The sequence below is a fragment of the Oncorhynchus mykiss genome, chromosome 11, assembly GCF_013265735.2.
Source record: "Oncorhynchus mykiss isolate Arlee chromosome 11, USDA_OmykA_1.1, whole genome shotgun sequence".
NCBI classification, from domain to species: Eukaryota; Metazoa; Chordata; class Actinopteri; order Salmoniformes; family Salmonidae; genus Oncorhynchus; species Oncorhynchus mykiss.
This window is the reverse complement of record NC_048575.1, coordinates 832501-858115: the sequence shown is the minus strand read 5'-3', so window position 1 is coordinate 858115 and position 25615 is coordinate 832501. Positions and strand designations below refer to the sequence as shown.

The following is a 25615-nucleotide window of genomic DNA, read 5'->3' as shown; positions in this document are numbered from 1 at the left end:
GGATGTTGTTAATCATCCTGCGATATGAAATGAATCCCCAGCTCTGAGACATTGTTCCTACAGTCCTTATGTCACCACTAATACCTCCACCCTCTCTAACCGCTGACAGCTCTACAGCAACATTACACTAACCACCTCAGGTCAACACAATGCAGGAATGATGGCAGCAGACAGGCTGAACTGTCAGGATCATGACAGAGTAGTAATGGAGCTGTAGACGTAAAGACAGACGGCAACTCAAACGTTGAGATAAACAGATGGAAGAGATGACCTATCGTTTGCTCTAGACCTTCTAGATGAGTGTGGGATGTCTCTGATGAGGAAGTCTACACTGAGTTACAGGTGGCTGTATAGTTCTCTATAGATGAATGTATAGCTCTCTATAGATTAATGTATAGCTCTACAGATGGCTGTATATCTCTATAGATGGCTGTATAGCTCTCTACAGATGGCTGTATAGCTCTCTACAGATGGCTGTATAGCTCTCTACAGATGGCTGTATAGCTCTCTACAGATGGCTGTATAGCTCTCTACAGATGGCTGTATAGCTCTCTACAGATGGCTGTATAGCTCTCTACAGATGGCTGTATAGTTCTCTACAGATGGCTGTATAGTTCTCTACAGATGGCTGTATAGTTCTCTACAGATGGCTGTATAGTTCTCTACAGATGGCTGTATAGTTTTCTACATATGGCTGTATAGTTCTCTACATATGGCTGTATAGTTCTCTACAGATGGCTGTATAGTTCTCTACAGATGGCTGTATAGTTCTCTACAGATGGCTGTATAGTTCTCTACAGATGGCTGTATAGTTCTCTACAGATGGCTGTATAGTTCTCTATAGATGGCTGTATAGTTCTCTATAGATGGCTGTATAGCTCTCTACAGATGGCTGTATAGCTCTCTACAGATGGCTGTATAGCTCTCTATAGATGGCTGTATAGTTCTCTACAGGTGGCTGTATAGCTCGCTACAGATGGCTGTATAGCTCTCAACAGATGGCTGTATAGCTCTCTACAGATGGCTGTATAGTTCTCTACAGATGGCTGTATAGCTCTCTATAGATGGCTGTATAGTTCTCTACAGATGGCTGTATAGTTCTCTACAGATGGCTGTATAGCTCTCTATAGATGGCTGTATAGCTCTCTATAGATGGCTGTATAGTTCTCTATAGATGGCTGTATAGTTCTCTATAGATGGCTGTATAGTTCTCTACAGATGGCTGTATAGTTCTCTACAGATGGCTGTATAGCTCTCTATAGATGGCTGTATAGTTCTCTACAGATGGCTGTATAGTTCTCTACAGATGGCTGTATAGTTCTCTACAGATGGCTGTATAGCTCTCTACAGATGGCTGTATAGCTCTCTACAGATGGCTGTATAGCTCTCTACAGATGGCTGTATAGTTCTCTACAGATGGCTGTATAGTTCTCTACAGATGGCTGTATAGCTCTCTATAGATTAATGTATGTATGTAGCTCTATTGATGGCTGTACAGCTCTCTACAGACGGATGTAGAGCTCTCTACAGATGGCTGTACAGCTCTTTACAGACGGATGTATAGCTCTCTACAGATGGCTGTACAGCTCTCTACAGACGGATGTATAGCTCTCTACAGATGGATGTACAGCTCTCTACAGACGGATGTATAGATGGAGTTATAGATAGCAGTCAGGACTCACCGATGACTCAGAGTCTCTGATGAGGAAGTCTCCCTCCACTCCTCTCTGGTTGAGAGCCACCTCTGCCTGATGACGCGTCACCTTGCCATAGTACCACGGCTTCCCAGCAAACCGCCCCACCGTGGCCGGAGAGATGTAGTCACAGTCGGGCGTGGGCGGCCCCGCGGGGCCCAGTGAGGCATTCTGGGTAGTAGAGTCCTGCTGGGGAGGCAGCACAGTGACGTAGTTCTTAGGCACTAGTCCCAGCTGTCCATCTGCTTTACGGCACTTCCACCACTCAGGGTCGTTGTCTGGTTTCTCTACCACCTCCATCACCTCTCCCTTCTCAAAGTTGAGCTCCTCGTCGTTCCCCGAGCTGAAAGGGTACAGCGCCTGCACCGTGTGGAGTACCCGGTTCCCGTTAGACACACTGTGAACTACTGCCGCTAGCTTCTCCGTCAGCGACCCTGCCGGGTCTCCCAAACCTCCTCCCCCCGCTGTCCCGTCTGCGTCCTCTGTCACGTAGTTGGAGGGGAACCACCCGGAACGCCCCTGGTACCCCCCACGCCACCAGCCGTCGCTACACTTCTCCATGACGATAACGTGGGTGCCCTTGACCAACGAGAGCTCGTCCTCCCGCTCGGCGGTGTAGCTGAACTTGACGAGCGCCGGCAGGTTGAGGTCGTACAGGCGCTCGCCGTTGTCGGAGTACATGTCAGCGTCTGCGTTGGAGGCAGTGTCACGCATCCCCGTTTTCCGCTTCACCTTCCCAATGCCTGTTGGGAAACACCAGGAAAGGTTGTTACTGAGAGGGTATTCAGACAGTTATATTATGGTCTGTTAGACCATACACCCTGAGCTCTTATAAAGAGTCATTCTGATACCTGTGTGATCGGTAATATAACAATAAATGCTATATGCCAGTGTTTCCCCTCAGTAGGTGGAGTAGCTAGCCAGGCTGAACAATCTCTATATTGGTGGCCTCTGGTTTACTGGTCTGGTATCTCAGGCTTGTAAAAGGGGAGGTTATTTCAAATCAGACAGACTTTTTGATTGGTTCTCATACAGTATGCGCGCTATTAGCATGCGCAACACCCCCTACGCTTCCTCATAAATTTGCTACGCCCCCATTAGATAGGTAAACAAGCTAAGCTAAAGTTAGTCTAGTTGGCCTAACTAGCCTAGCTAGACTAGCTAGACTATTTAGTCTAGTTGGTCTAGCTAGTCTAGCTGGTCTAGCTAGTCTAGCTGGTCTAGCTTGTCTAGTTAGTGTAGTTAGTCTAGCTGGTCTAGTTAGTCTAGCTGGTCTAGTTAGTCTAGCTGGTCTAGTTAGTCTAGCTGGTCTAGTTAGTCGAGCTAACTAAAACTGAAAGGAGAAAAACCCAGTGATGGATCTATCTAAAAAGGAGATACTGCCACAGAATAACCACCCATTTAGGGATTAAAACAGGAACTAGTAGCGTGTTGAGCCTTTGGGGAGGACGTATTAGTGGTCTTGCCAACAGGCTTTGGGGAAAAGCCTAATTTCCCAGCTAGCTAGCTCTAGTCTTCAAGAAGCTAGGAAAACAGCCTTGAATTCTGACAGTCATGACCCTGCTAAAGACTGTGGTGGACGGAGGACACAAATCCGCCAGGCAACAGCCCTGGGTCTGAGTGGTGGTTCTGGAGGAAAACAAGAACGCTATATGAGAGGGTGCATGAGACCTTGTCTTCGAGAAGTCTGGAAATCTGGTTGGGGAAGACTGGGAGAGATGAATAGGCCTCTGTCCTATACTGCTCAAACATCTGAATCCTTCTGGATGAAGTCCATATGACTAATGGTATATACAACGATCAACAAATGTACTTCAACAGTATAGAATGTTACTGTGATGGATACATGTCTGAGTGTTCTAGAACTGTACTTCAACAGTATAGAATGTTACTGTGATGATACATGTCAGGGTTCTAGAACTGTACTTCAACAGTATAGAATGTTACTGTGATGGATACATGTCAGTGTTCTAGAACTGTACTTCAACAATATAGAATGTTACTGTGATGGATACATGTCAGTGTTCTAGAACTGTACTTCAACAGTATAGAATGTTACTGTGATGGATACATGTCAGTGTTCTAGAACTGTACTTCAACAGTATAGAATGTCACTGTGATGGATACATGTCAGTGTTCTAGAACTGTACTTCAACAGTATAGAATGTTACTGTGATGGATACATGTCAGGGTTCTAGAACTGTACTTCAACAGTATAGAATGTTACTGTGATGGATACATGTCAGTGTTCTAGAACTGTACTTCAACAGTATAGAATGCTACTGTGATGGATACATGTCAGTGTTCTAGAACTGTACTTCAACAGTATAGAATGTTAATGTGATGAATACATGTCTGAGTGTTCTAGAACTGTACTTCAACAGTATAGAATGTTACTGTGATGGATACATGTCAGTGTTCTAGAACTGTACTTCAACAGTATAGAATGTTACTGTGATGGATACATGTCTGAGTGTTCTAGAACTGTACTTCAACAGTATAGAATGTTACTGTGATGGATACATGTCAGTGTTCTAGAACTGTACTTCAACAGTATAGAATGCTACTGTGATGGATACATGTCAGTGTTCTAGAACTGTACTTCAACAGTATAGAATGTTACTGTGATGGATACATGTCAGTGTTCTAGAACTGTACTTCAACAGTATAGAATGTTACTGTGATGGATACATGTCAGGGTTCTAGAACTGTACTTCAACAGTATAGAATGTTACTGTGATGGATACATGTCAGGGTTCTAGAACTGTACTTCAACAGTATAGAATGTTACTGTGATGGATACATGTCTGAGTGTTCTAGAACTGTACTTCAACAGTATAGAATGTTACTGTGATGGATACATGTCAGTGTTCTAGAACTGTACTTCAACAGTATAGAATGTTACTGTGATGGATACATGTCAGTGTTCTAGAACTGTACTTCAACAGTATAGAATGTTACTGTGATGGATACATGTCAGGGTTCTAGAACTGTACTTCAACAGTATAGAATGTTACTGTGATGGATACATGTCAGGGTTCTAGAACTGTACTTCAACAGTATATAATGTTACTGTGATGGATACATGTCTGAGTGTTCTAGAACTGTACTTCAACAGTATAGAATGTTACTGTGATGGATACATGTCAGTGTTCTAGAACTGTACTTCAACAGTATAGAATGTTACTGTGATGGAAACATGTAATGTCTGAGTGTTCTAGAACTGTACTTCAACAGTATAGAATGTTACTGTGATGGATACATGTAATGTCTGAGTGTTCTAGAACTGTACTTCAACAGTATAGAATGTTACTGTGATGGATACATGTCAGTGTTCTAGAACTGTACTTCAACAGTATAGAATGTTACTGTGATGAATACATGTCTGAGTGTTCTAGAACTGTACTTCAACAGTATAGAATGTTACTGTGATGGATACATGTCAGTGTTCTAGAACTGTACTTCAACAGTATAGAATGTTACTGTGATGGATACATGTCAGTGTTCTAGAACTGTACTTCAACAGTATAGAATGTTAATGTGATGGATACATGTCAGGGTTCTAGAACTGTACTTCAACAGTATAGAATGTTACTGTGATGGATACATGTCAGTGTTCTAGAACTGTACTTCAACAGTATAGAATGTTACTGTGATGGATACATGTCAGTGTTCTAGAACTGTACTTCAACAGTATAGAATGCTACTGTGATGATACATGTCAGGGTTCTAGAACTGTACTTCAACAGTATAGAATGTTACTGTGATGGATACATGTCAGGGTTCTAGAACTGTACTTCAACAGTATAGAATGTTACTGTGATGGATACATGTCAGTGTTCTAGAACTGTACTTCAACAGTATAGAATGTTACTGTGATGGATACATGTCAGGGTTCTAGAACTGTACTTCAACAGTATAGAATGCTACTGTGATGATACATGTCAGTGTTCTAGAACTGTACTTCAACAGTATAGAATGTTAATGTGATGGATACATGTCAGTGTTCTAGAACTGTACTTCAACAGTATAGAATGTTACTGTGATGATACATGTCAGGGTTCTAGAACTGTACTTCAACAGTATAGAATGCTACTGTGATGGATACATGTCAGGGTTCTAGAACTGTACTTCAACAGTATAGAATGCTACTGTGATGGATACATGTCAGTGTTCTAGAACTGTACTTCAACAGTATAGAATGTTACTGTGATGGATACATGTCAGTGTTCTAGAACTGTACTTCAACAGTATAGAATGCTACTGTGATGGATACATGTCAGTGTTCTAGAACTGTACTTCAACAGTATAGAATGTTACTGTGATGGATACATGTCAGTGTTCTAGAACTGTACTTCAACAGTATAGAATGTTACTGTGATGGATACATGTCAGTGTTCTAGAACTGTACTTCAACAGTATAGAATGTTAATGTGATGGATACATGTCAGTGTTCTAGAACTGTACTTCAACAGTATAGAATGTTAATGTGATGGATACATGTCTGAGTGTTCTAGAACTGTACTTCAACAGTATAGAATGTTACTGTGATGGATACATGTCAGTGTTCTAGAACTGTACTTCAACAGTATAGAATGTTAATGTGATGGATACATGTCAGTGTTCTAGAACTGTACTTCAACAGTATAGAATGCTACTGTGATGGATACATGTCAGTGTTCTAGAACTGTACTTCAACAGTATAGAATGTTACTGTGATGGATACATGTCTGAGTGTTCTAGAACTGTACTTCAACAGTATAGAATGTTACTGTGATGGATACATGTCAGTGTTCTAGAACTGTACTTCAACAGTATAGAATGTTACTGTGATGGATACATGTCTGAGTGTTCTAGAACTGTACTTCAACAGTATAGAATGTTACTGTGATGGATACATGTCAGTGTTCTAGAACTGTACTTCAACAGTATAGAATGTTACTGTGATGGATACATGTCTGAGTGTTCTAGAACTGTACTTCAACAGTATAGAATGTTACTGTGATGGATACATGTCAGTGTTCTAGAACTGTACTTCAACAGTATAGAATGCTACTGTGATGGATACATGTCAGTGTTCTAGAACTGTACTTCAACAGTATAGAATGTTACTGTGATGGATACATGTCAGTGTTCTAGAACTGTACTTCAACAGTATAGAATGTTAATGTGATGGATACATGTCTGAGTGTTCTAGAACTGTACTTCAACAGTATAGAATGTTACTGTGATGGATACATGTCAGTGTTCTAGAACTGTACTTCAACAGTATAGAATGCTACTGTGATGGATACATGTCAGTGTTCTAGAACTGTACTTCAACAGTATAGAATGTTACTGTGATGGATACATGTCTGAGTGTTCTAGAACTGTACTTCAACAGTATAGAATGTTACTGTGATGGATACATGTCAGTGTTCTAGAACTGTACTTCAACAGTATAGAATGTTACTGTGATGGATACATGTCAGTGTTCTAGAACTGTACTTCAACAGTATAGAATGTTACTGTGATGGATACATGTCAGTGTTCTAGAACTGTACTTCAACAGTATAGAATGTTACTGTGATGGATACATGTCAGTGTTCTAGAACTGTACTTCAACAGTATAGAATGTTACTGTGATGGATACATGTCAGTGTTCTAGAACTGTACTTCAACAGTATAGAATGTTACTGTGATGGATACATGTCAGTGTTCTAGAACTGTACTTCAACAGTATAGAATGTTACTGTGATGGATACATGTCTGAGTGTTCTAGAACTGTACTTCAACAGTATAGAATGTTACTGTGATGGATACATGTCAGTGTTCTAGAACTGTACTTCAACAGTATAGAATGTTACTGTGATGGATACATGTCTGAGTGTTCTAGAACTGTACTTCAACAGTATAGAATGTTACTGTGATGGATACATGTCAGTGTTCTAGAACTGTACTTCAACAGTATAGAATGTTACTGTGATGGATACATGTCTGAGTGTTCTAGAACTGTACTTCAACAGTATAGAATGTTACTGTGATGGATACATGTCAGTGTTCTAGAACTGTACTTCAACAGTATAGAATGCTACTGTGATGGATACATGTCAGTGTTCTAGAACTGTACTTCAACAGTATAGAATGTTACTGTGATGGATACATGTCAGTGTTCTAGAACTGTACTTCAACAGTATAGAATGTTAATGTGATGGATACATGTCTGAGTGTTCTAGAACTGTACTTCAACAGTATAGAATGTTACTGTGATGGATACATGTCAGTGTTCTAGAACTGTACTTCAACAGTATAGAATGCTACTGTGATGGATACATGTCAGTGTTCTAGAACTGTACTTCAACAGTATAGAATGTTACTGTGATGGATACATGTCTGAGTGTTCTAGAACTGTACTTCAACAGTATAGAATGTTACTGTGATGGATACATGTCTGAGTGTTCTAGAACTGTACTTCAACAGTATAGAATGTTACTGTGATGGATACATGTCAGTGTTCTAGAACTGTACTTCAACAGTATAGAATGTTACTGTGATGGATACATGTCTGAGTGTTCTAGAACTGTACTTCAACAGTATAGAATGTTACTGTGATGGATACATGTCAGTGTTCTAGAACTGTACTTCAACAGTATAGAATGGCCTATCCGGTGATTTTTTTTCTCGCCTGAATGATCTGAATCTAGGATTACAGGGACACTCCGCAACTATATTCAATGTGCGGGACAAAATTGAGGCTATGATTAAGAAGTTGGGAGCTCTTCTCTGTCTGCATTAACAAGGACAACACACAGGCCTTTCCATCATTGTATGATTTTTGTGTGCAAATGAACTCAAGCTTATGGACAATGTCAAATGTGATATAGCGAAGCACCTGAGTGTGTTGGGTGCGCAATTAAGCAGCTATTTTCCCGAGAAGGATGACACAAACAACTGGATTCGTTATCCCTTTCATGCCCTGCCTTCAGTCCACTTACCGATATCTGAACAAGAGAGCCTCATCGAAACAAGCGGTTCTGTGAAAATGTAATTTAATCAGAAGCCACTGCCAGATTTCTGGATGGGCTGCGCTCAGAGTATCCTGCCTTGGCAAATTGTGCTGTTAAGACACTGATGCCCTTTGCAACCACGTACCTATGTGAGAGTGGATTCTCGGCCCTCACTAGCATGAAAACTAAATACAGGCACAGACTGTGTGGAAAATGATTTAAGACTGAGACTCTCTCCAATACAAAATTGCAGAGTTATGTGCATCCTTTCAAGCACACCCTTCTCATTAACGTGTGGTGAGTTATTCACAATTTTCAATGAACAAATAACATTTTATATGTAAGATGGTTAAATAAAGAGCAAAATTATTGATTATTATTATATTATTATTTGTGCCCTGGTCCTATAAGAACTCTTTGTCACATCCCACGAGCCGGGTTGTGACTAAAACTGAGGGTGGGAATTAAGAATCTATAGCCTACTGTTTACCACAGTCAGCAATCTAACAACAGTATCTTTCTGGAGGAGTCAGGGCTCAAAACAAAAACATGAGGAGCCATGTCACTTACTATAGATTATAACCCATGTCGACAGTCTATTTTACTAGGGGCCATCACCACTCATAGATAGTGTCTTACTATGTCAGTGTTCTGCCATGGCCAGCGAAGAGCCCGGATCTCAATCCCATTGAGTACGTCTGGGACCTGTTGGATCGGAGGGTGAGGGCTAGGGCCATCCTCCACCCCAGAAATGTCAGGGATCTTGCAGGTGCCTTGGTGGAAGAGGGGGGGTAACATCTCACAGCAATAACTGGCACATCTGGTGCAGTCTGCACTGCAGTACGTAATGCAGCTGTTGGCCACACCCGATACTGACTGTTACTTTTGATTTTGATCTCTGGTTTACTTGTCTCGTGCGATACCATGGACATATCACTATGTTGTATGATTTCTGGATTGCTAAGAGCACCACGTGTCTGCTGCAGAGTGACCAGAGAGAGCCATGAGGAAACTAGTTTAGCTCAGTCATGGAAGTAGAAGAGCTAAAAACAAATTGGCTCCCTATTTTTAAAAAAAATGGAGAACAAGCTATGAAGAAAACATACTGGAGTTTTGATGCAGGTACAGCCATCTAGCAAAACGATACAACAAAATATATCGTAAAAAATAACACCTCGATATGTAACTATCGATTTTCCCCCTAGTGCCCAGTCTAGTGGTTCTACATCCAGCCTCTCTGCCCAGACTGGAGCTTACTAGCTGCCCGACCCCTGGCCTCTACCTCGTGTAGCCTAGCCAGCTCTACCTCGTGTAGCCTAGCCAGCTCTACCTCGTGTAGCCTAGCCAGCTCTACCTCGTGTAGCCTAGCCAGCTCTACCTCGTGTAGCCTAGCCAGGCGGGTTACACCCTAGTAGCCAGGGAGGCTGAGCTGATCTTTGGCAGGGCCCGCGGTGAAAATGGTGTTACCAGATAGGAATGTCTTGGCAGACCAGGCGAGCTCTGACCTCCCCGTCATACCAATACACACACCACACACACACACACACACACACACACACACACACACACACACACACAGCTTGGTGAGACATTTGTTGACTCCAACCTGTAGGAGGGTGTCTCTCCAGGAACAGGGTTGGAGTGAAAACATACAGGAGGGTCTCTCTCCAAGAACAGGGTTGGAGTTAAAACCTACAGGAGGGTCTCTCTCCAAGAACAGGGTTAGAGTTAAAACCTACAGGAGGGTGTCTCTCCAGGAACAGGGTTGGAGTTAAAACCTACAGGAGGGTCTCTCTCCAAGAACAGGGTTGGAGTTAAAACCTACAGGAGGGTCTCTCTCCAAGAACAGGGTTAGAGTTAAAACCTACAGGAGGGTGTCTCTCCAGGAACAGGGTTGGAGTTAAAACCTACAGGAGGGTCTCTCTCCAAGAACAGGGTTGGAGTTAAAACCTACAGGAGGGTCTCTCTCCAAGAACAGGGTTAGAGTTAAAACCTACAGGAGGGTAGCTCTCCAGGAACAGCGTTGGAGTTAAAACCTACAGGAGGGTAGCTCTCCAGGAACAGGGTTGGAGTGAAAACCTACAGGAGGGTCTCTCTCCAAGAACAGGGTTGGAGTTAAAACCTACAGGAGGGTCTCTCTCCAAGAACAGGGTTGGAGTTAAAACCTACAGGAGGGTCTCTCTCCAAGAACAGGGTTGGAGTTAAAACCTACAGGAGGGTCTCTCTCCAGGAACAGGGTTGGAGTTAAAAACCTACAGGAGGGTATCTCTCCAGGAACAGGGTTGGAGTTAAAACCTACAGGAGGGTCTCTCTCCAGGAACAGGGTTGGAGTTAAAAACCTACAGGAGGGTGTCTCTCCAAGAACAGGGTTGGAGTTAAAACCTACAGGAGGGTCTCTCTCCAGGAACAGGGTTGGAGAACAACCATCAAATAAATATGGATAATTTCTATCAATCTTTGAAATGTATCAGCCCTTAACAATTCCCAGAAGATATTAATATAAACTGTACAGGGCTCTGTAGTATCAAACAGATGCTAGACATTCAGACAGCCATATAATGTTTGTTAATTTGTCCAATTCTAAAATACAGGGGAGTGTACACTATTTAATGCTAACTCAAGAGAACTGGGTATTCAACAATAATTTTATATGGTAAAAGTAAAACATATATATTATGAACAGTGTAGTTCAGTATGTTCGAGTGTGTCTCAGGTGTAGAGACACACAAGTGCAGAGAAATGTAGCTTCAGATTGTTACACCAGATAATGTAATTTACCCGAAGAGTTTTGCAGAAATGTTGTCTATTTCAAGTCTTCTCTAATTGATTGAGACTCCAAAGTGCTGCATGTCATGATGACAGAGACATGTTTCAATCAATGAGTGAGAAGACTTGAAATAGACACAATGGCGGCCCACACCTTGTTGGATAAAATACTGGAGCAAAAAACGTGTTTATTTTAATAACGGAGCATTTTCTAAATTCAAACTGACACCCTGCAACTGAACACAGATGTTTTGTGAGACTCCTGTTTCCCCGAATCGAGGACGAAGACGGCATCGCTAAGGTTGGTTGAAGACTCTATGCTACAACAAACAGTACCTATCATTTAACTTCCAGTAATGGACACCAACAATCTGTGGTTAAATCACACTAACTGGTGTAACAGTCTGTGGCTAAGATAACTGGTGATCAGCAGATGATGGGAGAGATGGTCATGATGAAACTGCCATTCACAAAGGAACACACTAAGTTCACGGTATACTTGCACAGCTGTGGGAGGAGTGTTGTCATGATCAAACTGCCATTCAGCTCCTCATGAGTCATCTGCTTGAAATCCAGCATAATGTCTAATCCGTCTAGAGGGATACAGTTCTGCTACAATGACACATTGCAGGCAAAGAAATTATGTTTCAGTATCTAGAATCCATTGCAGGAAGAAGCCCAGGCACCACAAGGTATTGTCTGGAAAACAAAAACTATATTCTATTGTACAGTTTGAACAACAGTTGAACCGTGCCAGCTTAACTTTAACATTAGGGACTAGTTGAACACGCATAAATGTGCACAGGCACAGGGATTACAATTAGACAAATATCTAGCCTAATAGGAAGAAATATGGCATAACCCTCAACCATTGCACAGTGACCAGAACATACACATGAGTATGTAGGCAGACAGCATCTACCTATAGCCATGTCTATCAGGCATGCTCAGGCAAATATGTTTTTATAGCTACAGTTATAAAAATAAGAGGTATTTACAATCGAGATACAAAAGATCTGATTGTAAAACCTCTTCTATTTTTAGTCATAGATATGGTTACTGGTGGTTGGTTAGCTAGCTAGCTAAGTTAGCAAACAGAAAAATAATTTGATTTCTCCCCCACTGTATGTCAGTCAGCAATACACAATATGGGTTTCAGTAGATAAACTAAAGTTAGCTAGGTGGCTTACAGGAAAAATAACTTACTTAGCTAGGTACCGTATTTGTCATCTGACCTCTTGGTGCTGACATCGGCTGAGGCTTCATCGGTTGAGCTTGTAACTTCAGCTAAATTCAACTCTTTGTTTTGAATCCTCTTCTCTATATTCAGGTTGAAACATGTATGGTTGAATGTCACCATGTAGCTAATAGCTACATGCTCCAATAGCTAATGCTCCATAGTCAAATTCGTGTTGATGAGAGGAATCACTTGAAGCCGTTGAGTCTGGTCAGTTCTTCGAGTTTTGCCCAATGGACTGTTAGTGTCCGCCTCCTTTAAAAAAAAGGCTGCCTTGGGGGAGGGGCAAGGCCGGAGCACGAAGCACCGCCCAACCAAAGTTGTAGTCTTTCAAACACAGGACCAAATGTGTCTGCTTGTATATTTAGCAATGAATCCGCCGGTAGGAACATCACTGAAAGACATCCAATGGCTCTGTCAAACATGGACAACCACATCTACACAACAAAAACGTATAGTGCGACCAACATAACATTGAGCCTTCGCGAAATGCCACAAAGCAGGACTACATTTATTTTTTAATCTCAGAAGCTGTCAAAGGGTGTATCATTCAGTGTGCGAAGATCTGACCTTGCCTTCCTCACTGTCCTAGAAATGCCTCAGACATTTAGGGTGTCATATATAGAACTTGGGTTAATATTGGATCTTTAGGGTGTCATATATAGAACTTGGTTCTTTGGATCTTTAGGGTGTCATATATAGAACTCGGTTTAATATCGAATCTTTAGGGTGTCATATATAGAACTTGGTTTAACATTGGATCCTTGGGGTGTCATATATAGAACTTGGTTCTTTGGATCTTTAGGGTGTCATATATAGAACTCGGTTTAATATCGAATCTTTAGGGTGTCATATATAGAACTTGGTTTAACATTGGATCCTTGGGGTGTCATATATAGAATTGGTTTAATATTGGATCTTTAGGGTGTCATATATAGAATTTGGTTCTTTGGATCTTTAGGGTGTCATATATAGAACTCGGTTTAATATCGAATCTTTAGGGTGTCATATATAGAACTTGGTTTAACATTGGATCCTTGGGGTGTCATATATAGAACTCGGTTTAACATTGGATCTTTAGGGTGTCATATATAGAACTTGGTTTAATATTGGATCTTTAGGGTGTCATACAGTATATCACAAAAGTGAGTACACCCCTCACACTTTAGTAAATATTTGAGTATATCTTTTCATGTTGACAACACTGAAGAAAGGACACTTTGCTACAATGTAAAGTAGTGAGTGTACAGCTTGTATAACAGTGTAGATGTGCTATCCCCTAAAAATAACTCCACACACAGCCATTAATGTCTAAACCGCTGGCAACAAAAGTGAGTACACCCCTAAGTGAAAATGTCCAAATTGTCTAAAAATGTCTAAAGATCCAGTATTAACCCAAGTTCTCTATACAGTATATCACAAAAGTGAGTACACCCCTCACATTTTTGTAAATATTTGAGTATATCTTTTCATGTGACAACACTGAAGAAATGACACTTATATTGGATATTTAGGGTGTCATATATAGAACTTGGTTTTAGATAAAACTTTGTTTCTACAAGTGTACCAAGGTGAAAATAGTGTTATCACACTGAGCATCAAGGGAATTGACTCCCTCTTGACTTCCTCTTCCTCCACTATTCAAAACAACCACTTTGCATTAAAACAGCATGGAAGCAGAGACTAAATGCTGTATTTGCCAGGCTGGATGCTCAGTCCCACACACACACACACACTCCCTGCCATGCTACTATCAGGTAGTTATGGAGGTGAATGGTGGTTTGCATCCTCTGGTGTGATAGGAAGATGAGCTTGGTGGAAGATAAGAGGAGGTATCTAGGGCAGTTCATTTTTTTAAACTTTTCTTTCCCAGGGGCAGCTGCCCACACAAACCGGTTGACCCAGAGACCACGAAAATATGCAAAAAAGTCTAAGTAACATCTTGTCTTATCACCAGGTGACTGATAATGGCAAGTAAATCAACATTTTAAAATGAATAGATTTGGTAGACAGTTTATTAGTTTCACCGTCCCCAGTTAATTGGAAGTGTAAACTAAGTCTATTAGCTTGATAGGTTAAGGTATCCTAGCGTAGTAGATAGCATTTTGTTGTTGTAAAGCAAATTCTGTGCAATTCTACACAGTTTGGCAGTTTTAAAGGTCATTTCCTGCACATTGCTCTGTGACCATTTAGTCCCATGTTGTGACCCTTTGACTTGGCTGTGTGATAATGGATGCGCTGGTGTGAGCTGCACATTCTCCCTGGTCACCTAAATAAAAACGGATTTTTTGGGGCGGATAGAACCATGCATTTGTTAAACAGCAAAGTGCATCATCCTCATGATTCCTGTAATAACAGTGTCTTCCCTGCTGCTGTGCCTGTCTATAATGTCTAACAATCCCATCCCATCCCATCCACACACACACACACACACACACACACACACACACCACCGTTCAAAAGTTTGGGGTCACTTAGAAATGTCCTTGTTTTTGGCCAGAAACAAAGACCTTTCGTCTGAAACTCGTCAGCCTTCATTTCTCAGGAAAATAACAGACTATTTAATGCGAGAAATTGCCAAGAAACTGAAGATCCCTTCACAGAACAGCGCAAACTGGCTCTAACCAGAATAGAAAGTGGGAGAGGCCTCGGTGCACAACTGAGCAAGAGGACAAGTACGTTAGAGTGTCTAGTTTGAGAAACAGACGCCTTGCAGAAGTATTCATCTGCCTTGGCATTTCTCCCATTTTGTTGCCTTACAACCTGTAATTTAAATGGATTTTTATTTGGATTTCATGTAATGGACATACACAAAATAGTCCACATCGGTGAAATGAAATGAAAAAAAAAATCATTTTTCAAAAAATTCAAAACGGAAAAGTGGTGCATTGTATTCATTGCTATGAATCCCCTGAATAAGATCTGGTGCAACCAATTACCTTCATAAGTAACATAATTGGTTAAATAAAGTCCACCTGTGTGCAATCTAAGTATATATACACACCTGTTCTGAAAGGCCCCAGAGTCTGCAACAGCACTAAGCAAGGGGCACCACCAAGCAAGTGTCACCATGAAGACCAAGGAGTTCTCCAAACATGGCAGGGACAAAGTTGTGGAGACGTACAGATCAGGGTTGGGTTATAAAAAAGATCAGAAACTTTGAAAGTCCCACGGAGCACCATTAAATACATGATTAAAACATGGAAAGAATATGGCACCACAACAAACCTGCTAAAAGAGAGCCGCCCACCAAAACTCATGGACCAGGCAAGGAGGGCATTAATCGGAGAGGCAACAAAGAGACCAAAGATAACCCTGAAGGAGCTGCAAAGCTCCACAGCGGAGATTGGAGAATCTGTCCATAAGAACACATTAAGTCGTACACTCCACATAGCTGGGCTTTACGGAAGAGTGGCCAGAAAAAAAGTATTTGCTTAAAGAAAAAAATAAGCAAACACGTTTGGTGTTCGCCAAAAGGTATGTGCAAGACTCCCAAATGATCGGCAGGGACTTGGAAACTGGTCAGAATTGAAGGAATGATGGATGGCGCTAAATACAGGGAAATTCTTGATGGAAACCTGTTTCAGTATTCCAGAGATTTGAGACTGGGACGGAGGTTCACCTTCCAGCAGGACAATGTCCCTAAGCATACTGCTAAAGCAACACTTGAGTGGTTTAAGGGGAAACATTTAAATGTCTTGGAATGGCCTAGTCAAAGCCTAGACCTTAATCTAATTGAGAATCTGTGGTGTGACTTAAAGATTGCTGTACACCAGCCGAACTACTGGGAACCACCGTCTACTACTGGGAACCCCCGTCTACTACTGGGAACCCCCGTCTACTACTGGGACCCACCGTCTACTACTGGGACCCACCGTCTACTACTGGGACCCACCGTCTACTACTGGGACCCACCGTCTACTACTGGGAACCACCGTCTACTACTGGGAACCCCCGTCTACTACTGGGAACCCCCGTCTACTACTGGGACCCACCGTCTACTACTGGGAACCACCGTCTACTACTGGGAACCACCGTCTACTACTGGGAACCCCCGTCTACTACTGGAAACCACCGTCTACTACTGGGAACCCCCTTCTACTACTGGAAACCACCGTCTACTACTGGGAACCGTCGTCTACTACTGGGAACCACCGTCTACTACTGGAAACCCCCGTCTACTACTGGAAACCACCGTCTACTACTGGGAACCGTCGTCTACTACTGGGAACCACCGTCTACTACTGGGAACCCCCGTCTACTACTGGGAACCACCGTCTACTACTGGGAACCCCCGTCTACTACTGGGAACCCCCGTCTACTACTGGGAACCCCCGTCTCCTACTGGGAACCACCGTCTACTACAGGGAACCACCGCAGTCTACAGAGAACCACCGCAGTCTACAGAGAACCACCGTCTTGTCCATCAGCCTCTCTCTCTCAACCCCCCCTTTTTATCTCTCTATGTCAGAAGGTGTTCCCTGTGTGTTTTTTGAGCAAAGGTCATTGAGGAAGGAAGCCATGTTGCATTCCCTTTGTGTTTCCTGAGCATAGGTTGTTGAGAAAGGAAGCCATGTTGCATCAGGAGTCTGTAAATCAGAGGGTTTGGACGTGAAGAATGCCTGCTCCTTCCCCTCCTCATCTCCTCCACCTACACCTTACTGTGTCATTCTCTTGGTGAACTGAGGCAGGTCAGAGGGAGAGAAGAAGAAATGGGGACAGAGAGAGAGGAAAAGGAGGTAGGAGAAGAAAGTTAAGGACTAACGGGTATGAGACAGAAACTCTATAGTTCCATAACACCACCTCCTCTCCTCCCTCTTCTCATCCTCTCCGCTTCTCTCCTCCCCAGCTGTCCTTTGTCTCTGTGGGACCTCCTGACCCCTCCACTTCCCTTCGTTCCAGGGCTCTTCCTCTGGCTACACCAATACACACGTCAGCCGGTCTGAGATGCACCACTCTGGTAGACCCATACACTGCCTATCATAAGTATTCACCAAAACTTGGATTTGTTCACATTTTATTGTTACAAAAGTTGAAATATGATATGATGTATTTAATTATAAAATATTCTGTCAAAGTGGATGATTATTATTATTTTGAATGAATGAATGAAAAAATAAAACACTAATGCATTTTGATGAAATAAGTATTCAGCCCCGTGTCAATACATGTTAGAAAGAGGGGTGTGAACGTTTAAACGTTTAGTTGGGATCCTTATCGTTAAGGAAAAACTCTTGTTTTTTTCACCAGACCAAATTCACATAGAAGTGTGTGTTACAGATATGTCAGTCACTGAAAGAAAGACTAAAAAGTGGTACATATGTTCTATCAGCGCTATTCCTATACTTCCCCTTCTTAAGACTTGTTGCGTCTTTTACTTCAGTTTTTGTTCACCAGCTTCAAACAGCTGAACATATTTTGGGGTGATGGAAAACATAGTTCACAGTGTTTTAGATGGTACAATGATCCTCTACACCAGGGGTGTCAAACACATTCCACGGAGGACCTAGCGGCTGCAGGGTTATCCTTTCAATGAAGCCCTAGACAACCAGGTGAGGGGAGTTCCTTACTGAGACCTAGACAACCAGGTGAGGGGAGTTCCTTACTGATACCTAGACAACCAGGTGAGGGGAGTTCCTTACTGAGACCTAGACAACCAGGTGAGGGGAGTTCCTTACTGAGACCTAGACAACCAGGTGAGGGGAGTTCCTTACTGAGACCTAGACAACCAGGTGAGGGGAGTTCCTTACTGATACCTAGACAACCAGGTGAGGGGAGTTCCTTACTGAGACCTAGACAACCAGGTGAGGGGAGTTCCTTACTGAGACCTAGACAACCAGGTGAGGGGAGTTCCTTACTGAGACCTAGACAACCAGGTGAGGGAAGTTCCTTACTGAGACCTAGACAACCAGGTGAGGGGAGTTCCTTACTGAGACCTAGACAACCAGGTGAGGAGAGTTCCTTACTAAGACCTAGACAACCAGGTGAGGGAAGTTCCTTACTGATACCTAGACAACCAGGTGAGGGGAGTTCCTTACTGAGACCTAGACAACCAGGTGAGGGGAGTTCCTTACTGATACCTAGACAACCAGACGAGGGAAGTTCCTTACTGAGACCTAGACAACCAGGTGAGGGGAGTTCCTTACTGAGACCTAGACAACCAGGTGAGGGGATTTCCTTACTGAGACCTAGACAACCAGGTGAGGGGAGTTCCTTACTGATACCTAGACAACCAGGTGAGGGGAGTTCCTTACTGAGACCTAGACAACCAGGTGAGGGGAGTTCCTTACTGAGACCAAGACAACCAGGTGAGGGGAGTTCCTTACTGAGACCTAGACAACCAGGTGAGGGGAGTTCCTTACTGAGACCTAGACAACCAGGTGAGGGGAGTTCCTTACTGAGACCTAGACAACCAGGTGAGGGGAGTTCCTTACTGAGACCTAGACAACCAGGTGAGGGGAGTTCCTTACTGATACCTAGACAACCAGGTGAGGGGAGTTCCTTACTGAGACCTAGACAACCAGGTGAGGGGAGTTCCTTACTGAGACCTAGACAACCAGGTGAGGGGAGTTCCTTACTGAGACCTAGACAACCAGGTGAGGGGAGTTCCTTACTGAGACCTAGACAACCAGGTGAGGGGAGTTCCTTACTGAGACCTAGACAACCAGGTGAGGGGAGTTCCTTACTGAGACCTAGACAACCAGGTGAGGGGAGTTCCTTACTGAGACCTAGACAACCAGGTGAGGGGAGTTCCTTATTGATACCTAGACAACCAGGTGAGGGGAGTTCCTTACTGAGACCTAGACAACCAGGTGAGGGGAGTTCCTTACTGAGACCAAGACAACCAGGTGAGGGGAGTTCCTTACTGAGACCTAGACAACCAGGTGAGGGGAGTTCCTTACTGAGACCTAGACAACCAGGTGAGGGGAGTTCCTTACTGAGACCTAGACAACCAGGTGAGGGGAGTTCCTTACTGAGACCTAGACAACCAGGTGAGGGGAGTTCCTTACTGATACCTAGACAACCAGGTGAGGGGAGTTCCTTACTGAGACCTAGACAACCAGGTGAGGGGAGTTCCTTACTGAGACCTAGACAACCAGGTGAGGGAAGTTCCTTACTGAGACCTAGACAACCAGGTGAGGGGAGTTCCTTACTGAGACCTAGACAACCAGGTGAGGGGAGTTCCTTACTCATCAGCATGTGATCTTGGTGTAACTCATCAGCATGGGATCTTGGTGTAACTTTACTAAACCAGCACCCTGGTGAGAAGTGAACATATTCTACCTGTGATTATAATCTGTGATGAGCAGGACTATTAGATTTAGATAACAGGTCTTGATCAGATAATTTTAAGTGATTGGATTGGCCTTCATGGTACTGTCAGCAAAGCGCCAGGATGGTGCTGTAATGTTGAAGAGGTTAAACCAACCTGTGATGCTGAAGGATAGCTCTGCCGTTCGGCCAGTTCAGGAACAAATAACAGTAGTTTGCAGTATGCCTATAGCCCAATAGGCATCTGACTACGTGGTAAATCTATTTGTAGTTATCTGACTACGTGGTAAAGCTATTTGTAGACTATAGCCCAATGGGCATCTGACTACGTGGTAAGTCTATTTGTAGTTATCTGACTACATGGTAAAGCTATTTGTAGACTATAGCCCAATAGGCATCTGACTACGTGGTAAAGCTATTTGTAGACTATCGCCCAATAGGCATCTGACTACGTGGTAAAGCTATTTGTAGACTATCGCCCAATAGGCATCTGACTACGTGGTAAAGCTATTTGTAGACTATAGCCCAATAGGCATCTGACTACGTGGTAAAGCTATTTGTAGGCATCTGACTATAGCCTAATGTAAATACACATAACTGAATATCATGGCTCTGTTTACGAGGAGAGCTTTACTGTGACGAGGCCATTGTGTAGATTTCTCTGTATGATAAACAAACTTTGGTTTGATTAGCTTGAACACATACTATACACATAATATATAGGCTACCCATTACAGAGTAATTTAACCCCGACCGGGGACCATCCAGTCAGAGAGTTTATTTGCAGAGATTAAACGTGCTGTGAAATCAATTGACCAAGTAGTGGACATAAATCATTACTATATAGAATGGAAGGAAATTCACTTTAAAACAGACGTCAAGCAATAGTTTCCAGTAGGGAGTCGCAGCACTACACCCCTGCTTACCAAGACAATTAGTAGAAAGAAAACCCATCTAGCAACCCTACCACAAAACACCCATCTAGCTACCCAACCACAAAACACCCATCTAGCTACCCAACCACAAAACACCCATCTAGCTACCCAACCACAAAACACCCATCTAGCTACCCAACCACAAAACACCCATCTAGCTACCCAACCACAAAACACCCATCTAGCTACCCAACCACAAAACACACATCTAGCTACCCTACCACAAAGACACATCTAGCTAACCTACCACAAAACACCCATCTAGCTACCCTACCACAAAGAAACATAACTAGCTACCCTACCACAAAACACACATCTAGCTACCCTACCACAAAACACACATCTAGCTACCCTACCACAAAACACACATCTAGCTACCCTACCAAAAATAAAAACTAGCTACCCTACCACAAAACACACATCTTGCTACACTATCACAAAACACACATCTAGTTACCCTACCACAAAACACACATCTAGCTACCCTACCACAAAGACACATCTAGCTACCCTACCACAAAACACACATCTAGCTACCCTACCACAAAACACACATCTAGCTACCCAACCACAAAACACACATCTAGCTACCCTACCACAAAACACACATCTTGCTACCCTAACACAAAACACACATCTTGCTACACTATCACAAAACACACATCTTGCTACACTATCACAAAACACACATCTTGCTACACTATCACAAAACACACATCTAGCTACCCTACCACAAAACACACATCTAGCTACCCTACCACAAACACACATCTAGCTACCCTACCACAAAACACACATCTAGCAATCCTACCACAAAACACACATCTAGCTATCCTACCACAAAGAAACACAGCTAGCTACCCAACCACAAAACACACATCTAGCTACCCAACCACAAAACACACATCTAGCTACCCAACCACAAAGAAACACAACTAGCTACCCTACCATAAAACACACATCTAGCTACCCTACCACAAAAAAACACAACTAGCTACCCTACCACAAAACACACATCTAGCTACCCTACCACAAAGAAACACAGCTAGCTACCCTACCACAAAAAACACATCTAGCTACCCTAATACAATACACACATCTAGCTACCCTAATACAATACACACATCTAGCTACCCTACCACAAACACACATCTAGCTCCCCTACCACAAAACACACATCTAGCTACCCTACCACAAAGAAACACAGCTAGCTACCCTATCACCAAACACAACTAGCTACCCTACCACAAACACACATCTAGCTACCCTACCACAAAACACACATCTAGCTACCCTACCACAAAACACACATCTAGCTACCCTACCACAAAACACACATCTAGCTACCCTACCACAAACACACATCTAGCTACCCTACCACAAAGAAACACAGCTAGCTACCCAACCACAAAACACACAGCTAGCTACCCAACCACAAAACACACATCTAGCTACCCAACCACAAAGAAACATCTAGCTACCCTACCATAAAACACACATCTAGCTACCCTACCACAAAAAACACATCTAGCTACCCTACCACAAAAAACACAATTAGCTACCCTACCACAAAACACATATCTAGCTACCCTACCACAAAACACACATCTAGCTACCCTACCACAAAGAAACACAGCTAGCTACCCTATCACCAACACAACTAGCTACCCTACCACAAACACACATCTAGCTACCCTACCACAAACACACATCTAGCTACCCTACCACAAAACACACATCTAACTACCCTACCACAAAGAAACACAGCTAGCTACCCAACCACAAAACACACATCTAGCTACCCAACCACAAAGAAACACAAAGAGAGGAGAGGAGGGTGAAGAGAGGAGAGGAGGGTGAGGAGAGGAGAGGAGGGTGAAGAGAGGAGAAGAGAGGAGGGTGAGGAGAGGAGAGGAGGGTAAAGAGAGGAGAGGAGGGTAAAGAGAGGATAGGAGGGTAAAGAGAGGATAGGAGGGTAAAGAGAGGTGGGTGAAGAGAGGTGCGTGAAGAGAGGTGGGTGAAGAGAGGTGGGTAAAGAGAGGAGGGTGAAGAGAGGTGGGTGGAGAGAGGTGGGTGAAGAGAGGTGGGTGAAGAGAGGTGGGTGAAGAGAGGTGGGTGAAGAGAGGTGGGTGAATAGAGGAGATGATGGTTAAGAGAGGAGAGGAGAAGAGGGTGAAGAGAGGAGAGTGAAGAGAGGAGAGGAGGGTGAAGAGAGGAAAGTGAAGAGAGGAGAGGAGGGTGAAGAGAGGAGAGGAGGGTGAAGAGAGGAGAGGAGGGTGAAGAGAGGAGAGGAGGGTGAAGAGAGGAGAGGAGGGTGAAGAGAGAAGAGGAGGGTGAAGAGAGAAGAGGAGGGTGCAGAGAGGAGGGTGAAGAGAGGAGGATGAAGAGAGGAGGGTGAAGAGAGGAGGGTGAAGAGGAGAGGTGGGTGAAGAGAGGAGAGGAGAGTGACGAGAGGAGAGGAGGGTGACGAGAGGAGAGGAGGGTGACGAGAGGAGGAGGGTGAAGAGAGGAGAGGAGGGTGAAGAGAGAAGAGGAGGGTGAAGAGAGGAGAGGAGGGTGAAGAGAGGAGAGGAGGGTGAAGAGAGGAGAGGAGGGTGAAGAGAGGAGGGTGAAGAGAGGAGAGGAGGGTGAAGAGAGGAGAGGAGGGTGAGGAGAGGATAGGAGGGTGAGGAGAGGAGAGGGTAAAGAGAGGAGAGGGTAAAGAGAGGAGAGGGTAAAGAGAGGAGAGGAGGGTGAAGAGAGGAGATGAGGGTGAAGAGAGAAGAGGAGGGTGAAGAGAGGAGAGGAGGGTGAAGAGAGGAGAGGAGGGTGAAGAGAGGAGAGGAGAAGAGGGTGAAGAGAGGAGAGTGAAGAGAGGAGAGGAGGGTGAAGAGAGGAAAGTGAAGAGAGGAGAGGAGGGTGAAGAGAGGAGAGGAGGGTGAAGAGAGGAGAGGAGGGTGAAGAGAGAAGAGGAGGGTGCAGAGAGGAGAGGAGGGTGAAGAGAGGAGGATGAAGAGAGGAGGGTGAAGAGAGGAGGGTGAAGAGGAGAGGTGGGTGAAGAGAGGAGGATGAAGAGAGGAGGGTGAAGAGGAGAGGTGGGTGAAGAGAGGAGAGGAGAGTGACGAGAGGAGAGGAGAGTGACGAGAGGAGAGGAGGGTGACGAGAGGAGGAGGGTGAAGAGAGGAGAGGAGGGTGAAGAGAGAAGAGGAGGGTGAAGAGAGAAGAGGAGGGTGAAGAGAGGAGAGGAGGGTGAAGAGAGGAGAGGAGGGTGAAGAGAGAAGAGGAGGGTGAAGAGAGGAGAGGAGGGTGAAGAGAGGAGAGGAGGGTGAAGAGAAGAGAGGAGGGGAGGGTGAAGAGAGGAGATGAGGGTGAAGAGAGGAGAGGAGGGTGAAGAGAGGACAGGAGGGTGAAGAGAGGAGGGTGAAGAGAGGAGATGAGGGTGAAGAGAGGAGAGGAGGGTGAGGAGAGGAGAGGGTAAAGAGGGGAGAGGGTGAGGAGAGGAGGGTGAAGAGAGGAGATGAGGGTGAAGAGAGAAGAGGAGGGTGAAGAGAGGAGAGGAGGGTGAAGAGAGGAGGGTGAAGAGAGGAGAGGAGGGTGAAGAGAGGAGAGGAGGGTGAAGAGAGGAGAGGAGGGTGAAGAGAGGAGATGAGGGTGAAGAGAGAAGAGGAGGGTGAAGAGGGGAGAGGAGGGTGAAGAGGGGAGAGGAGGGTGAAGAGAGGAGAGGAGAGGAGGGGAGGGTAAAGAGAGGATAGGATGGTAAAGAGAGGAGAGGAGGGTAAAGAGGAGAGGAGGGTAAAGAGGAGAGGAGGGTGAAGAGAGGAGAGGAGGGTGAAGAGAGGAGAGGAGGGTGAAGAGAGGAGAGGAGGGTAAAGAGAGGATAGGAGGGTAAAGAGAGGATAGGAGGGTAAAGAGAGGATAGGAGGGTAAAGAGAGGATAGGAGTGTAAAGAGGATAGGAGGGTAAAGAGAGGATAGGAGGGTAAAGAGAGGATAGGAGGGTAAAGAGAGGAAAGGAGGGTAAAGAGAGGAGAGGAAGGGTAAAGAGAGGAAAGGAGGGTAAAGAGAGGAGAGGAGGGTGAAGAGAGGAGAGGAGGGTGAAGAGAGGAGAGAAGCGTGAAGAGAGGAGAGAAGGGTGAAGAGGAGAGGAGAGTGAAGAGAGGAGAGGAGGGTGAAGAGATGGGAGGAGAGGAGGGTGAAGAGAGGGGAGGAGGGTGAAGAGAGGGGAGGAGGGTGAAGAGAGGGGATGAGAGGAGGGTGAAGAGAGGAGAGGAGGGTGAAGAGAGGGGAGGAGGGTGAAGAGAGGGGAGTAAAGTAGTATCTCTGTCTATTAAAGTACAGTACACACCATCCTGCTCCTGATAACTGACTGGCTGAAGAGTAGATACCCTGGACTCATCAATCAACATACATATAGACAGGAGACCCCATCCTATGACACAATAACTATCGTGTTCTACCTGGAAGCCAAAGGTCCCCCCCCCCCTACTGTAACTCATTAGAGAGGGGGAGTGACCCACAACCCAAAGCCCTTCCCCCACACCCCCTACTGTAACTCATTAGAGAGGGGGAGTGACCCACAACCCAAAGCCCTTCTCCCACACCCCCTACTGTAACTCATTAGAGAGGGGGAGTGACCCACAACCCAAAGCTCTTCCCCCACACCCCCCCTACTGTAACTCATTAGAGAGGGGGAGTGACCCACAACCCAAAGACTCTCCCAGCAGCAAGCCTCCTAACAGTAACCCTC

At 44.1% G+C, this 25615-nt stretch overlaps 1 protein-coding gene across 4 annotated transcripts in view; it reads right to left on the bottom strand.

Annotated features, from left to right (window-relative positions):
* Nucleotides 1-25615, bottom strand: part of LOC110535150 (cytoplasmic protein NCK1-like) — a 117040-nt gene that overhangs the window by 1416 nt on the left and 90009 nt on the right. For all 4 annotated transcript variants that reach the window (XM_036934650.1, XM_036934649.1, XM_036934648.1 and 1 more), the window contains one exon: nucleotides 1683-2437. In XM_036934650.1, coding sequence (XP_036790545.1) covers nucleotides 1683-2437 — 755 coding nt within the window. The remainder of the gene's footprint in view (nucleotides 1-1682; nucleotides 2438-25615) is intronic.